This window comes from Delphinus delphis, chromosome 10, assembly GCF_949987515.2.
Source record: "Delphinus delphis chromosome 10, mDelDel1.2, whole genome shotgun sequence".
NCBI lineage: Eukaryota > Metazoa > Chordata > Mammalia > Artiodactyla > Delphinidae > Delphinus > Delphinus delphis.
Genome location: NC_082692.2, coordinates 41802295 through 41818371, shown reverse-complemented (window position 1 = coordinate 41818371; position 16077 = coordinate 41802295). Strand labels below are relative to the sequence as shown.

Genomic DNA, 16077 nt, shown 5'->3' with positions numbered 1-16077 from the left:
CTGAATGTATCTTGACAGGAACAAAATATAGTTATATTTTTACCTCAATACTTATAGGAAAAAAGAAGTCACACACTAAAAATAAAGTATTTGCACAATTTAACTATATTACTAACATTTTTCAGTACTTTGTGCTAAATAATACCAAACTATCATAGAGAAAAAAGAGAAAATGCTCAGGCAAACACATTAATTAAATTAGGGAAAAACACAAATATCTTAGTATCCAGTCTCCAAAAGTCCCCAAAATTTCTTCACTGGGAATTATGACATAACAATAAGGTGATTTAGACATCCCCAGTACAGTTTTATTTCATCTAATATAATGGACTTCATATCACTATTATGAGAAACTATTCCTAGAGGAAAAAACAGAATTAAATTTGAACCTCAGGGTAGAGTTAATATTTATAAATCTACTGCAGATCCTTTATCAGAGAAAAAGAATATTGGCTTATGTGTATCATCACAAATATAACCAGATGCTTTCAACTAACCCAGTTGTGTCAAACTCTTTGAGAAGCTTCCCTTTGCTTGCCCAATACATGTTAATGTTTATTAAATTCTGTAGCTATAGTTATGTTACAATATTGCAGCAATGATTTTTGAAAAGTAAAGAAAGATTGTCTGGTGAGCTGAGATTGGAATGGTGAGTAGCAAGAGAAGGCTACTATATTTAAAAAACTGCCAGTTGGTCAACTAAACTAAGGAAGAGAAGCAACATGAGGTACCTAAAAATAAACTTGAAATTGGACTTGAACAGCACTGATGCTTTTAGTCATTTGTTCTATCCACGCTAATACTAACCATGAAGAAGGTTAGAGATGAGTATAAGAATGACTCTTGTGTGAAACAAGATCCCATAACCTGTATTCTACAGCCTTTGACATCATTTTAATTACAAAAGAAAAAAAGTGAGAGGAAGATAGAGTAGGAGGATTTTAACCAGCATATCACCATTAAGAAACAAACAAAACTTTAAAACAAACAGAGCAGTCAAAAAATTGGGAAGTCAAAATTTCATATTTCAAAGAAAACCTATTAAAGCGGTAGGTTATATGCAAACTGAAAGAGTTAAGACTAAGGAAAGAAATGAAGATTTAAGAACCACTGAAAAATAAATTGCTACACAAAAGCCACCACTTAGGCCAAGCCCACTTTGGAGAAACCATTTTCTTCTTCCAAAGACCTCATGCCAGAGGCACATAAAGTATATCCAAGCTCCTCAGCTGTTGTCTAGATTTGCTTTTCCTTGCAATCCACAGCTTTTCCCCATTCTCGACTCATGGGTGTCAGGCATCACACTAGCAGACACCTTTTGGGAGATTGGGACAAAATCAAATTGTATCAGGTAAAAAGTGTTGAACAGTTACTTTTGCCTTCTACCCTATGCACTTCTACTTTGGGCAATATTTTTTTCTCTTTCAGCAGTCATGTCCCTCCTCCCTGAATATAACATCCAATTCAATAGGATTAAAATGTTTCTCTTTGACCTTTTCTCTGTTGACTTTAATTGTCCTGAGTTTTCTTTTCTTAAGGCTCAAAGAACTCTAATTAGTGATAATGTGTTAATTGAATTATTTTAGTTCTCCCAGATAAGACTGATCTACAGACAAGCAAAAAGGTAAAACTTAAAATATCAACAGAGCCTCTAATAATCCCTGAGTTGCTGAGCTTGGCATTGAGGAAATATAAAATTATAAGATGATAAGACACTGTCTTACCCTTTATCTAGAGAACATTCCTGTTATTTGTACATAAGGCACTACTCAAAAGACTGAATCCAAAAGAAGATGAGGTACATATATACAATGGCTTATTACTCAACCATAGAAAAAATGAAATAATGCCATTTGCAGGAACATGTATGGACCTAGAGATTATCATACCAAGCAAAGTAAGTCAGAAAGAGAAAGACAAATAACATATGATATCACTTATAAGTGGAATCTAAAATACGACACAAATGAATATATCTACAAAACAGAAACAGACACACAAACATAGAGAACAGACTTGCAGTTGCCAAGGGGGAGGAGAGGTGGGGAAGGAAAGGATTGGAAGTTGGGGATTAGCAGATGCAAACTACTCTATATAGAATGGATAAACAGCAAGGTCCTACTGCATAGCACAGGGAATTATTCAATATCCTGTGATAAACCAACATGGAAAATAATATGAAAAAGAATCTATATATGTATAACTGACTCACTTTTCTGTACAGCAGAAGTGAACACAACATTGTAAATCAACTACACTTCAATAAAATTTTAAAAAGTTGAATCCAATGGTGAGCATGGTAGGCACCAAGGACAGAGAGATATATGTATGAGACATCATATTTTTCTTGCTTCATACTGTTTATTCTACTTGTAGACCTTACCCTATACGAATATCTCACTAAGAGCTATATTATGAGTTAGTGATATGTCCCCAAAAGGTCTAAATATAAAAAGTAGAGTTGAAAGTATTTAAAAAGTTTGACTCAGTAACTTAGGGAATGATGATTCCACATTGTTATGAACATAATTGGTAGGCAGAATAAAAGGGCATAGTGACCAGCGACAGTCACAGTTTACATGTGCAAAAGAGGAATAAAAAATCAGATCAAGGGAAGTGTGGCTGAAATATGGCGCCTTCATTTTTGGTGACATCTAAAATGATGAAGAGAAGGACCAAGGCATAAAGGATGTCTCATTAAATCATTTCTCTTCTTCCTCATTTAGCTCAGCCTATATAATTACCTTCCTTTCCCTCCTCATCCCCTCTCACACATGCATATCTTGGAAACATTTCTGAACAGTGGGAAAAAAAAAAAGGAAAGAAAGACAGAATGAAGAATGATCAGTAGAGTGGAATTTCTTGCTTATATTGTTCATAATTCATCAAATCTCTGGTCACAACATATAGAAGCAGATTTGGATCCATGTCTGGATTTAAGTAGATTGGATTTTTCACCTCTTACTCTTAAGATCTATGGCTGCATTAGGGCACATTACCTCTGAAACACTCCAGCATAGCAACGTTTCCAAGCATAGCAACAAGGGGACTGAGTGAGGTGGCTTAATTGGAGAAGATGACCTTTATTTGAACATCTGTATATATAGAGGGAAATATTCTTAATAAAGTTTGACACATTTTTCATATTCTGTGATATTTTTAAAGCAATATGCTTCCACTGTAATGATATTTTTCTGTCCCTCAAGCTCATTAAAATGAGATTTTACCTCTATGCTATATCATATTCAATAAAGCTGTCTTTGTTAATTCTCTGGCACTTAAAAGTAACTTCTTAAATGTAGAGAGTTTATTAAATAAGTTGTTATCAATAGAATGTGACTCCAAATGACAGTTTTTTTGATAAACTAGTAATAGGTCCAAATATTTGCCCTATTTTCTGAGATTGCTCTTTATTAAGAAAGCATACTGTGGTTTTGAATTACATGAGTGAAATGAATTTATACTGGTAGCAGTTAATGAAAAATAATAAACATTTACTAAGGCAAGTATAATGCAAAGAAAAAAAAATAACACTCCCCTCCAAAGATGATAGAGTGAAAACAGAATGAAATAGAAATTTAATTAGAAAATTCATTCCATTACATAGAGGGAAGGAAACTCTTTAAAAATGAGTGCGATGAGAAAAAATCACTTGTAGATTAACTGATAAATTATGAGTTAATTTACATGCAAGCAAATAATTTAAAACATTAGAAATATACTAAACATTATCATCTTAGAAGTTGTCACCAAATATGAAATTATTCATTCAAGGTTTAAGCTGTAGTTTACTGGGGATGAAGAATTAATTTAAACCCAGAATATGAATACTAATGGATAAAATATTTAAGGAAGACAAATTATTTCTAGCCCCTGTTGGTACACACAAATAATAACAACAGGGACTTTGACATGAGGAAGACCTGGGTTGGACTTTACCTTCTCTGTGACTTTGTTTCCTCCTCCATAAAATGGAGATTTGAAATAATCATACCCACTTCATAGGACTGGTATAAGGTTAAATGAGATAGTTAAAACTGATTTGCAAGGTAAGAACTCAAAACACTAGTTATTATGATTGTTGAATTTGGCATCTGTTAAAAACAATCAAGTGAAATACGAATGATAAATTAATCAATCCCACAGGTGACCTGTGGAGATCAGGACCACTCAACGTGTTTGTTCGCCTTGTTTAAATTCTATGACACTTAAGAGAACCTCAATTAAATTACTTTAAACTGCAATTCAAGTACACGATGAATTGAAGAAAAACCTGGACTTTAATTAGTCTAAGTTGAAGGTCCTTTATTGTATCTGGCTCATCCTAAAAAACAGACTAAGTGAAATGTAACAATATGTGCAATCAAGATTAAGAAAAGGAAATGAATTATTTTACATGGATTTTTTTTTTTGATGAAGGAAAGTCAGCTTTTTATCAAAGTCCCCTAAAGAGGAATTAGTCATATCATTTCTCATTATTTAATTAAACCACTCTCATCATCCCAGGAAAATTGGAAATCCAGTGGACATACTGACACATTGAAAACTAGCAACTTTGTACATTTGTTTTAACATCAGCCAGTGCTCTGGCTAGCTCCCATCTAGTCTTTCAAAAGACATGGACATATTTGAGGTGTCACAAACAATTCAAATGTCATTTTGTGAGAGAAATTAATAAACAAAGCTTTTCCAAGAAACCAAATTTAATCAAAGCCAATAATTTTATCTGAATTAGAGTTTATATTTGTTCGAGGCTATATTAAATCTATTTGATGATTCAGTGTTAACTTTGAATGACTCAAATGCTCTCACAAAGTTTGCGGCAAATGTTAACCTCCTTTAATCAAGTCGGATAACTGACAGAAGAACAATGTGACATAACCTCTAACTATGGAGATTGAAGCAGCCCCTCCAGAATTGTTTCCATTGTTATCAAATTATCCACCTCCAGGAGGTGTGGGAGGAGGCATCAGCTCTCTGTACCTCATTATAAATGAGTCTAAATCAGATGCACTTGGGTGCAAATTAGGAGTAGATGAGAAAGGAAGGTGAGAGTAAAGAATATTCTAGCTACTTTTTCTTGGGTCTGGCTCTTGTAGAATGTCTCAGTGACAAAAAAATAGAAGCATTTTTAGGGACTTTCTTTTCTTATATCCAACTGGAGAATCAAGGAACTCAGCTAAATCATGGTGCGTCTAGTCTTTCCAAGATAAGGAGGGGAAGAGAAGGGGGGAGACATGGATGAAGGGAAAAACAAAGGAAAAAGAGAGGGAAAAAATGGAAGAACCATTATTTATTGAATCATTTCTATGTGTCAGACTACAGTAAGGGCTTTTCATATGTTAACAGTTATAAACATTACATCAACTAAATATTAGTATCCCAATTTTATAGATGAAAAAAATTAAGGCATAGAGAGGTTAAGTGACTTTCCAGGATTCATTAGCAAGCAGCAACACTGTGATTAAAACTTGGGTATAGACCGCTAAATGCCTCCACTCTTTTAAGTATTACTCCAAATGACTTCCAGTAATAACAGAAAATAACAGTGAAGGCTTCTAGAAAATGTTCTAAGCAGTGTTCCCATCCATACCTTCCAAACATTATTTTCTGAATGTGATGAAGCTCAGTAACTTCACCCAATTTATTATCTGCCTTAGGGAGGTTCTAAAGAAGGCAGAAATGTATAAATTACAAAGAAGATATGTCACAAAATTTATATTTACTAATTATTGACTCTGAATGATGATGATGATGAAAACTACATAGTAGAAAATATGAAGTATAAACTAAAGGGAATAGTTTACTGGTTTGTTTTAAACTAAAAGCTAAACACTTGCTTATGAGACAATCTTGCTTATACTAGAATATGTTGGGTCAGAAGCAGAAGTTGGCCACATGATGGATTATTAGGTAAATAAAGAATAGGAATGGGATGAGACTATGTGTGTGAGTGTGCATCTAGGATGTTCGGAGCCAGACCTCCACAATTAATTGAATCAAGTGTGTGAGTCTATACCTACGTACCCATTATTACTATATTTTTGCTCATAGGTGGAAATCGATTTATTTGAAAACAATTTAAATGAAAGAAAGCAACAAACTAGTCCAAATCAAATAAATTGGCAATCCCCTTAGAAACAGACAAATCTTAATGTTTCAGCTATGTGAGTTGACTCTTTCATAATAAGCATGATAAACCATTACAGAAATGAAAATATCATCTAAGCCTTGATAATTAGAAAGACAGAAAGCAGGTGTTAGGATTCTGTTTGATTCAGCCAAACTAATCAAATGAGACCTCACTTAAGAAGGAATTTATTCAATAAACTTACCTGACATAATGTGATTTTCCACCTACCCCTTCCATTTATGAAAAATTCAACTAATTCAATTTAAATGACTATATAATTGAGTTTCCTCCAAAGCATGCACATGCACCCATTAAAAAAGCAGTATGGGGCTTTCCTGGTGGCGCAGTGGTTGAGGGTCCACCTGCCGATGCAGGGGACACGGGTTTGTGCCCCGGTCCAGGAAGATCCCACATGTCACGGAGCAGCTGGGCCCGTGAGCCATGGCCGCTGAGCCTGCGAGTCTGGAGCTGTGCTCCGCAACGGGAGAGGCCACAACACTGAGAGGCCTGTGTACCGCAAAAAAAATAAAATAAAATAAAATAAAAAGCAGTATGTATAATTATGAAGGGACTCACATATTTGGTTTCTCGACCAGCTGCTCTTGGAAGAGTTGTAGGCATCTGTATGAAAATAAAAACAATTACACTACTGAAGTAATCAAGAAAATGTTAAAAGATCAACTTCTGGGATAAATATGTTCACCTTTTTTTTTTCCTATTAAGACTTTCTAACCATTGCTCCCTCTTTTCTTTACAAAACCCCCTGTCCCTTTGAAAATTATTTCATTAAATACTATCACTTTATTGTTTTTTTCATTGCTGTTATTGATCAGCTTTCTAGGAAGTTTTATTTATTGATGATGTTCATTCATGGATCATAATAGTTCCTTATGTAATTTTGGCGATTTCAAAATTCACACAGAAGTCTCTATCCCCTCAATTCTTTGAGCCACTCAACTCCAAAGATACTCTTATCCACTCCTTTTCAATCATCCACTGCCAGGACCATTCCTAGATGTTACCTTCACAAATAAAATGGAAAACTTTAGAAATTTCATTTTCACATCCTCCTCTTAGAACTCTACTTCTCATCTACCACCTTCATTTCTCAAATATCCCAAAACAACATTTCTTCAGCCTCACTGAGACTTCAAAATCAATGAGCCTTCCCAGCTCCATTATGGCTTTACTGCCTCTCTCATTACATGTTTCATATTCTCAGCCATTTTAATAGTACCTTAATTTATCCTGCTTCCTTCTCTCCTTGTGACAAACTCACAAAAACTAACAACAACAACAAAAACCTGGATGGACCGTATCATATATTTTCTCTAAATTTGTACTGGAGATGCAAAACATGGCTGAGGAAAGTCTCTCAATTAAGCTAACTGATTTCATTAAAAATTATGAAATAATATTGTACATCAACTATATTTCAATAAAAAATAAGAAATTAGCTATGGATACATGCAAGTGCACTTGGGTTGCAGGGAGGAATAGACTACAAAGGAGCACAAGGAAACTTTTTCTTTTGATGGAAGTTTTATATCTTGGATGTGGTGGAGGTTACACAACTCTATGCTTTGTCAAAACTCATAGAACTGTATACTAAAAAGGAAAATTTTACAGTAGGTAAATTATACCTCAATAAACCTGGCTTTTAAAACAGAACTATATAAGCTATAATAAAGAACTGAACATAGGGACTGAAGAATATAGTAGATACTGAACAGATCCTTGAACTGGAATATCAGATTGACAAATCCTCTTAGAGGCATTAGGAAACAATAAATTAAGAAAATATTTAAAGATTAAGAGCTATAGAATACAGAAGCAAAAGTGACAAAATCAGTCTAGTAAGAGTCCTAGGAGGAAAGAAATGTTTGAAAAAAAATAATGACTAAAGCTATCTTAAATGTAAGGGGGAAAAAAGAGTGAAAACTTCAGATGAAAGGTCAAAGAGATACATAAGAGAAAAACAAAGCACATTTAGACACATAATAGGAAAAATCAGTAACATCATAGATAAATATAAAATTCTAAAAGATCACAGTGCCACTCTGTAAATGATCACTCTGTAGCAGAGGAGTAAATATCATGCTGACAAAATACTTCACAAGTTACGTTGTTGAAAAAAAAAAGAACTTAGGGCAAAAACTGTTGAAAAGAGGGGACCTATAATTTTACATCCAGCAAAACCATAATTTAAAAGAAAGGAGGGCAGAGTCAAGATGGCAATGTGGGAAGATGTGGAGTTCATGTCTCCCCACAACTAGGGTACGTGCCAGACACTGGTGGGGGACCTTGATGCCCAAGGAAATGAGAGGAACCTCCAAGCAAACCGGTAGGATGTGGGGGGACTGAGGGGGGAGGAGAAGTGGAGGCCAGACAGGATGGGTGCCCCTGAGGGGTGGCTGAGAGAGGGGAGGGGTTCCCAAGTGGAGGGACCCTCAGGGGCTTGGACTGGGGGGAGTGCACCCAGAGTTTCCCCTGCCCAATAGGCTGGGGAAGTCTTCCTGGCTCTTGGGCCATGTCCTAAGCATTCAGAGTCACCCTCTGGGCTGCGTTGGTCCTGGGGGCATAGGATGGAGGCTGGGGGAAGAACAAGAGAGGCAGGAGGGAGAGACGTTCCAGGACCAGAGGAGAAGGAGAGGCACAGAGGGCATTTGCCTTGCCTACTTGAGCCTGGGAAGCCTGCTGGGCTCCCGGGTGGGGCCCCTGTTCTCTGAGACCAGAGGTGGGAGGCACACCTAGGCCCCTTCTGTTCCATTAAGCCTAAGCCCCGCCCCCCATACCTCCCAGGGCCTTTGCCAGCCCTGTGGGTCTTAAGCATAGGTCCCACCCACTCCTCAAACCCCACCCTTGCTTAGGACATGCCTTCCACAGCCAAGGCCATTTCCACCTTTTTGTTTTTTTTCTCCTCCTCTTTCTTACTATTGTGGTTCTGTTTTGCTTTCTGGTTGTTGTTTCATCTATATTTTTATCTTTATATTCTTTCTAACATATCTGTTAGTTTCCTAGTCTAATTTTATTTTTTACTTTATTATCATTCTTTTTTTTTTTTTTTTTTTGCTGCTGCCCTGCACAGCTTGCAGGATATTGGTTCACAAGCCGAGAGTCAGGCCAAAGGTCCTGTGATGGGAGCTCTGAGTCCAAACCACTGGACTAACAGAGAACCTCAGACCCCAAGGAATATTCATTGGAGTGATGTCTCTCAGAGGTCATCATCTTGGCACTAAGATGCAGCTATACCCAACAGCCTACAAACTCCAGTGTCGGAAGCCTCAGTCCAAACAACAAGTAAGACAGGAACACAATCCCACTCATCAAAAAAAAAAAAAAAATGAGAACAAAAAAATATGTCACAGATGAAGGAGCAAGACAAAAACCTACAAGACCAAATAAATGAAGAGGAAATTGGCAATCTACCTGAAAAAGAATTCAGAGTAATGATAGTACGGATGATCCAGAATCTCAGAAATAGAATGGAAGCATGGATTAGGAAAATACAAGAAATGTTTAACGAAGGTCTGAAGAACTGAAGAACAAACAAACAGAGATGAACAATACAATAACTGAAATGAAAAATATACTAGAAGGAATTGATAACAGAATAACTGAGGCAGAAGAACAAGTAAATGAGCTGGAAGACAAAATGGTGGAAATAACTGCCAAGGAGCAGAATAAAGAAAAACGAATGAAAATAATTGAAGACAAGCTCAGAGACCTCTGGGACAACACTAATCACACCAACATTCAAATTATAGGGATCACAGAAGAAGAAGAGAAAAAGAAGGGGTCTGAGAAATTATTTGAAAAGATTATAGTGGAAAACTTCCCACTATAATCCTTTCCCATGGAAAAGGAAAGTCACCCAAGCCCAGGAAGCACAGAGAGTTCCCTACAAGATAAACCCTATGAGAAACACATGAAGACACACATTAATCAGAAAAACAAAAATTAAATTCAAAGTAAAAATATTAAAAGCAGCAAGGGAAAAACAAAAAATAACATACAAAGGAATCCCCATAAGGTTATCAGCTGATTTTTTAGCAGAAACTCTTCAGGCTAAAAGGGAGTGGCAGGATATACTTAAAGTGATGAAAGAGAAAAATCTACAACCATGATTACTCTACCCAGCAAGGATCTCATTCAGATTCAACAGAGAAATCAAAAGCTTTTCAGACAAGCAGAAGGTAAGAGAATTCAGCACCACCAAACCAGCTTTACAACAAATGCTAAAGAAACTTCTCTAGGTAGGAAACAAAAGAGAAGAAAAAGACCCATAAAAACAAACCCAAAACGATTAAGAAAATGGTAATAAACATACATATCAACAATAACCTTGAATGTAAATGGCGTAAATGCCCCAACCAAAAGACACAGACTGGCTGAATGGATACAAAAACAAGACCCGTATATATGTTGTCTACAAGACACCCACTTCATACCTAGGGACACATACAGACTAAAAGTGAGGGGATGTAAAAAGACACTCCATGCAAATGGAAATCAAAAGAAAGCTGGAGTAGCAATACTTGTATCAGATAAAATAGACTTTAAAATAAAGATTGTTACAAGAGATAAGGAAGGAAACTACATAATGTTCAAGGGATCAATTCAGGAAGAAGATATAACAATTGTAAATGTTTATACACCCAACATAAGAGCACCTCAATACATAAGGCAAATGCTAACAACCATGAATTGGGAAATTGACAGTAACACAACAATAGTAGGGGACTTTAACACCCCACTTACACCAATGGACAGATTATCCAAACAGAACATAAATAAGGAAACAAAGCTTTAAATAACACAATAGACCAGATTTAACTGATATTTATATAACATTCCACCGGAGAGTGGCAGAATAAACTTTCTTATCAAGTGCACACAGAACATTCTTCAGGATAGATCACGTCTGAGGTCAAAAATCAAGCCTCAGGGCTTCCCTGGTGGTGCACTGGTTGAGACTCCGCCTGCCAATGCAGGGGACGCAGGTTCGTGCCCCAGTCTGGGAGGATCGCACATGTCGCAGAGCGGCTGGGCCCGTGAGCCATGGCCACTGAGCCTGCACGTCTGGAGCCTGTGCCCCACAATGGGAGAGGCCACAACAGTGAGAGGTCCACGTACCGCAAATAAATAAATAAATAAATAAAATAAAAATTAAAAAATCAGAAAATTTAAGAAAACTGAAATCATATCAAACATCTTTTCTGATGACAACACTATGAAACTGGAAAACAATTACAGGAAAAAAAACTCTAAAAAACACAAATACATGGAGGCTAAACAGTGCACTACTAATACTAAATAAGTAAGAGATCACTGAAGAAATTAAAGAAGAAATTTAAAAAATACATAGAACCAAAATGACAATGAAAACACGATGACGCAAAACCTATGGCACTCAGCAAAAGCAGTTCTAAGAGGGAAGTTTATAGCAATTCAATCTCACCTCAAGAAACAAGAAAAATCTCAGATAAACAATCTAACACCACCCCTAAAGCAACTAGAGAAAGAAGAACAAAGAAAACCCAAACTCAGTAGAAGGAAAGAAATCATAAGGAACAGAGCAGAAATAAATGAAATAGAAATGAAGAAAACAATAGCAAAGATCAATAGAACTAAAAGCTGGCCCTTGGAGAAGATAAACAAAATCGATAAACCCTTAGCCAAACACATCAAGAAAAAAAGGGAGTGGATGCAAATCAATAAAATTAGAAGTGAAAAAGGAGGAATCACAACTGACACAACAGAAATACAAAGAATTATAAGAGACTACTACAAACAACTATATGCCAATAAAATGGACAACTATGAAGAAATGGAAAATTTTTTGGAAACGTACAGTTTTCCAAGACTGAACCAGGAAGAAATAGAAAATATAAACAGACATATCACAAGGAATGAAATTGAAACTGTAATTAAAAATCTTCCAACAAACAAAAGTCCAGGCCCAGATGGCTTCACAGGTGACTTCTATCAAACATTTAGAGAACAACTAACACCCATCCTTCTCAAACTCTTCCAAAAAAGTGCAGAGTGAGGAACTCTCCCACATTCATTTTACAAAGTCACCATCACCCTGATACCAAAACCAGAAAAGGTATCACACACAAAAAATTATAGACCAATATCACTGATGAACATAGATGCAAAAATCCTCAGCAAGATACTAGCAAACAGAATCCAACAACATATTAAAAGGATCATACACTATGATGATCCTTGCATCCCTGGGATGCAAGGATTCTTCAATATATGCAAATCAATCAATGTGATACACCATATTAACAAATTAAGGAATAAAACCATATGATCACCTCAATAGACGCAGAAAAACCTTTTGACAAAATTCAACACCCATTTATGACAAAATCTCTACAGAAAATGGGGATAGAGGGAACCTACCTCAAAATAATAAAGGCCATTTATGACAAACCCACATTAAACCACATATTCAATGGAGAAAAATTGAAAGCATTTCCTCTAAGATCAGGAAAAGACAAGGATGTCCACTTTCACCACTCCTATTCAACATAGTTTTGGAAGTCCTAGCCACACCAATCAGAGAAGAAAAACAAATAAAAGGAATACAAATTGGGAAAGAAGAAATAAAACTCTCACTGTTTGCAGAAGACATGATACTATACATAGAAAATCCTGAAGATGCCACCAGAAAACTACTAGAACTAATCAATGAATTTGGTAAGGTGCAGGATACAAAATTAATGCACAGAAATCTTTGGTCTTCCTATACACTAACAATGAAAAATCAGAAAGAGAAATTAAGGAAACAATTCCATCTACCACTGAAACAAAAAGAATAAAATACCTAGGAATAAACCTGCCTAAGGAGGTGAAAGACTTGTACTCAGAAAACTATAAAACACTGATGAAAGAAATCAAAGATGACATAAACAGTTGGAGAAATATGCCATGTTCTTGGATTGGACAAATCAATATTGTGAAAATGACTATACTACCCAAAGCAATCTACAGATTTAGTGCAATCCTTATCAAACTACCAATGGCATTCTTCACAGAATTAGAACACAAAATGTTGCAATTCATATGGAAACACAAAAGACCACAAATAGCCAAATCAATCTTGAGAAAGAAAAACGGAGCTGAAGGAATCAGGCTCTCCAACTTCAAAATATATTATAAAGCTACAGTAATCAAGACAGTATGGCACTGGCACAAAAACAGAAATATAGGTCAATGGTAAAGGATAGAAAGCCCAGAGATAAACCCACACACATACAGTCACTTAATTTATGACAAAGGGGCAAGAACATACAATGGAGAAAAGAAACCCTCTTCAATAAGTGGTGCTAGGAAAACTGGACAGCTATATGTGAAAGAATGAAATTAGAACACTACTTAACACCATACACAAAAATAAACTCTAAATAGATTAAAGACCTAAATGTAATACTGGACACTATAAAACTCTTAGAGGAAAACATAAGAAAAACACTCTTTGACATAAACCACAGCAAGATATTTTTGGACCCAACTCTTAGATTAATAAAAACAAAATAGAAAACAAAATAGTAAACAAAAATAAACACATGGGACCTAATTAAGCTTAAAACTTTTGCACAGCAAAGGAAAACATAAACCAGATGAAAAGACAACCCTCAGAATGGGAGAAAATATTTGCAAATGAATCAATGGACAAAGGATTAATCTCCAAAATATACGAACAGCTCATGGAGCTCAATATCAGAAAAACAAACAATCCAATGAAAAAATGGGCAGAAGGCCTAAATAGACATTTCACCAAAGAAGACATACAGCTGGCCAAGAAGCACATGAAAAGATGCTCAACATCACTAATTATTAGAGAAAGGCAAATCAAAACTACAATGAGCAATCACCTCACACCTGTCAGATGGCCATTATCAAAAAATCTAGAAGCAGTAAATGCTGGAAAGGGTGTGGTTAAAAGGGAACCCTTTTTCATTATTGGTGGGAATGTAAATTGATAAACCACTATTGAGAACAGTATGGAGGTTCCTTAAAAAACTAAAAATAGAACTACCATATGACCCAACAATCCCACTACTGGGCATATACCCTGAGAAAACAATAATTCTAAAAGAGACATGTGGGCTTCCTTGGTGGCGCAGTGGTTAAGAATCCACCTACCAATGCAGGGGACATGGGTTCCAGCCCTGGTCTGGGAAGATCCCACATGCTGCAGAGCAACTAAACCCGTGCACCACAACTACTGAGCCTGCACTCTAGAGCCTGCGAGCCACAACTACTCAGGTCACGTGCCACAAATACTGAAGCCCACCTGCCTAGAGCCCATGCTCTGCAACAAGACAAGCCACTGCAACAAGGAGACCACGCACGGAAACGAAGAGTAGCCCCACTCACCAAACTAGAGAAAAACCGCATGCAGCAATGAAGACCCAATGCGGCCAAAAATAAATAAATTTAAAAAAAAATCTTAAATAAAAGAGACGTACCACTATGTTCATTGCAGCACTATTAATAATAGCCAGGACATGGAACCAACCTAAATGTCCATCCACAGATGAATGGATAAAGAACATGTGGCACATATATACAATGGAATATTACTCACCATAAAAAGAAATGAAGTTGAGTTATTTGTAATGAGGTGGATGGACCTACAGTCTGTCACAGAGAGTAAAGTAAGTCAGAAAGAGAAAAACAAATACCATATGCTAACGCATATATATGGAATCTAAAATTTTAAAAAATGATACTGATGAACCTAGTGGCAGGGCAGGAATAAAGCCTTAGACATAGAAGAGAATGGACTTGAGGACATGGAGGGCGGGGGAGGGGAAGGCTGGAACAAAGTGAGAGTAGTATCAACATATATACATTACCAAATGTAAAATAGATAGCTAGTGGGAAGCAGTAGCATAGCCCAGGGAAATCAGCTCTGTGCTTTGCGACAACCTAGAGGGGTGGGATAGAGAAGGTGGGAGGGAGGCTCAAGAGGGAGGGGATACGGGGATATATATATGCATATGGCTGATTCACTTTGTTGTACAACAGAGACTAACGCAGTATTGTGAAGCAATTATACTCCAATAAAGATCTATTAAAAAATAAATAAATAAATTTAACTAAAAATAAATAAATAAATAAAAGAAAGGGCAAAATAATGATGATCTCAGGAACACAGGCAATAGAATCAATACAAAAAGACCTTATTGAATACAACCAAGAGGTCAACAAGAAGAAAAATAAATCCAGGAAAAAGCTATGAATGTGTAAGAAATAAGGATCTAAATAAAGTATGTGTCTAAATAAAGAAGAAATCAAGAAAAATATAACCATATAAAATTCAGATCTAGAAGTCCAAAAAATACTAACAAACTACGTCTACATACATATGCATAGATAGATAGATAGATCGATCTTGATTAAAAACAACAGGAAAGTGCAAAATCCTGTGGTACTTAAGTTTAGAAAAAGATGTATGTAAGCTTTAAAATTGATAGGAAAATAAACATAATTATTGTCTTTAATAATTTAGAGGTAAATATGAAAAGTAACAAAAAAGCAAAGTAAAATTTTCAAACCAGTAAATATCAAAATATCCAAAGGAAAGCAGGAAAGTCAAAAAAGAAAACATTTCAAGTAGTAAATATAAAATAAGATAGGAGATATTAGTCCTAATATAAGAAGAATTACAGTAATTGCTAATGGCTTAAGGTCCTGGATAAACAGAATTTCAGATCAACTATAAAAGTGATATCCAGAAATATGTTGTCTTGAAGAAAATAAGATGAGTGTACAAAAAGATAAAAAAAATAAAGTAATAGAAAATAGTAAAAAAATAATAATAATAGAAAAAAGTAATAAAAGATACATCTAGGAAAACATGAATTAAAAATTACATATATGTTATGTATCAATATATAAGGTCACAATTTTCATATGAG

At 35.7% G+C, this 16077-nt stretch overlaps 1 protein-coding gene across 1 annotated transcript in view; it reads right to left on the bottom strand.

The window, feature by feature from the left end:
- The window catches only part of MLIP (muscular LMNA interacting protein), a 151842-nt gene that overhangs the window by 87129 nt on the left and 48636 nt on the right, over positions 1–16077 (bottom strand). Inside the window, exon 9 of the mRNA XM_060021348.1 lies at positions 6710–6754. Within this exon, the coding sequence (XP_059877331.1) occupies positions 6710–6754 (45 nt within the window). The remainder of the gene's footprint in view (positions 1–6709; positions 6755–16077) is intronic.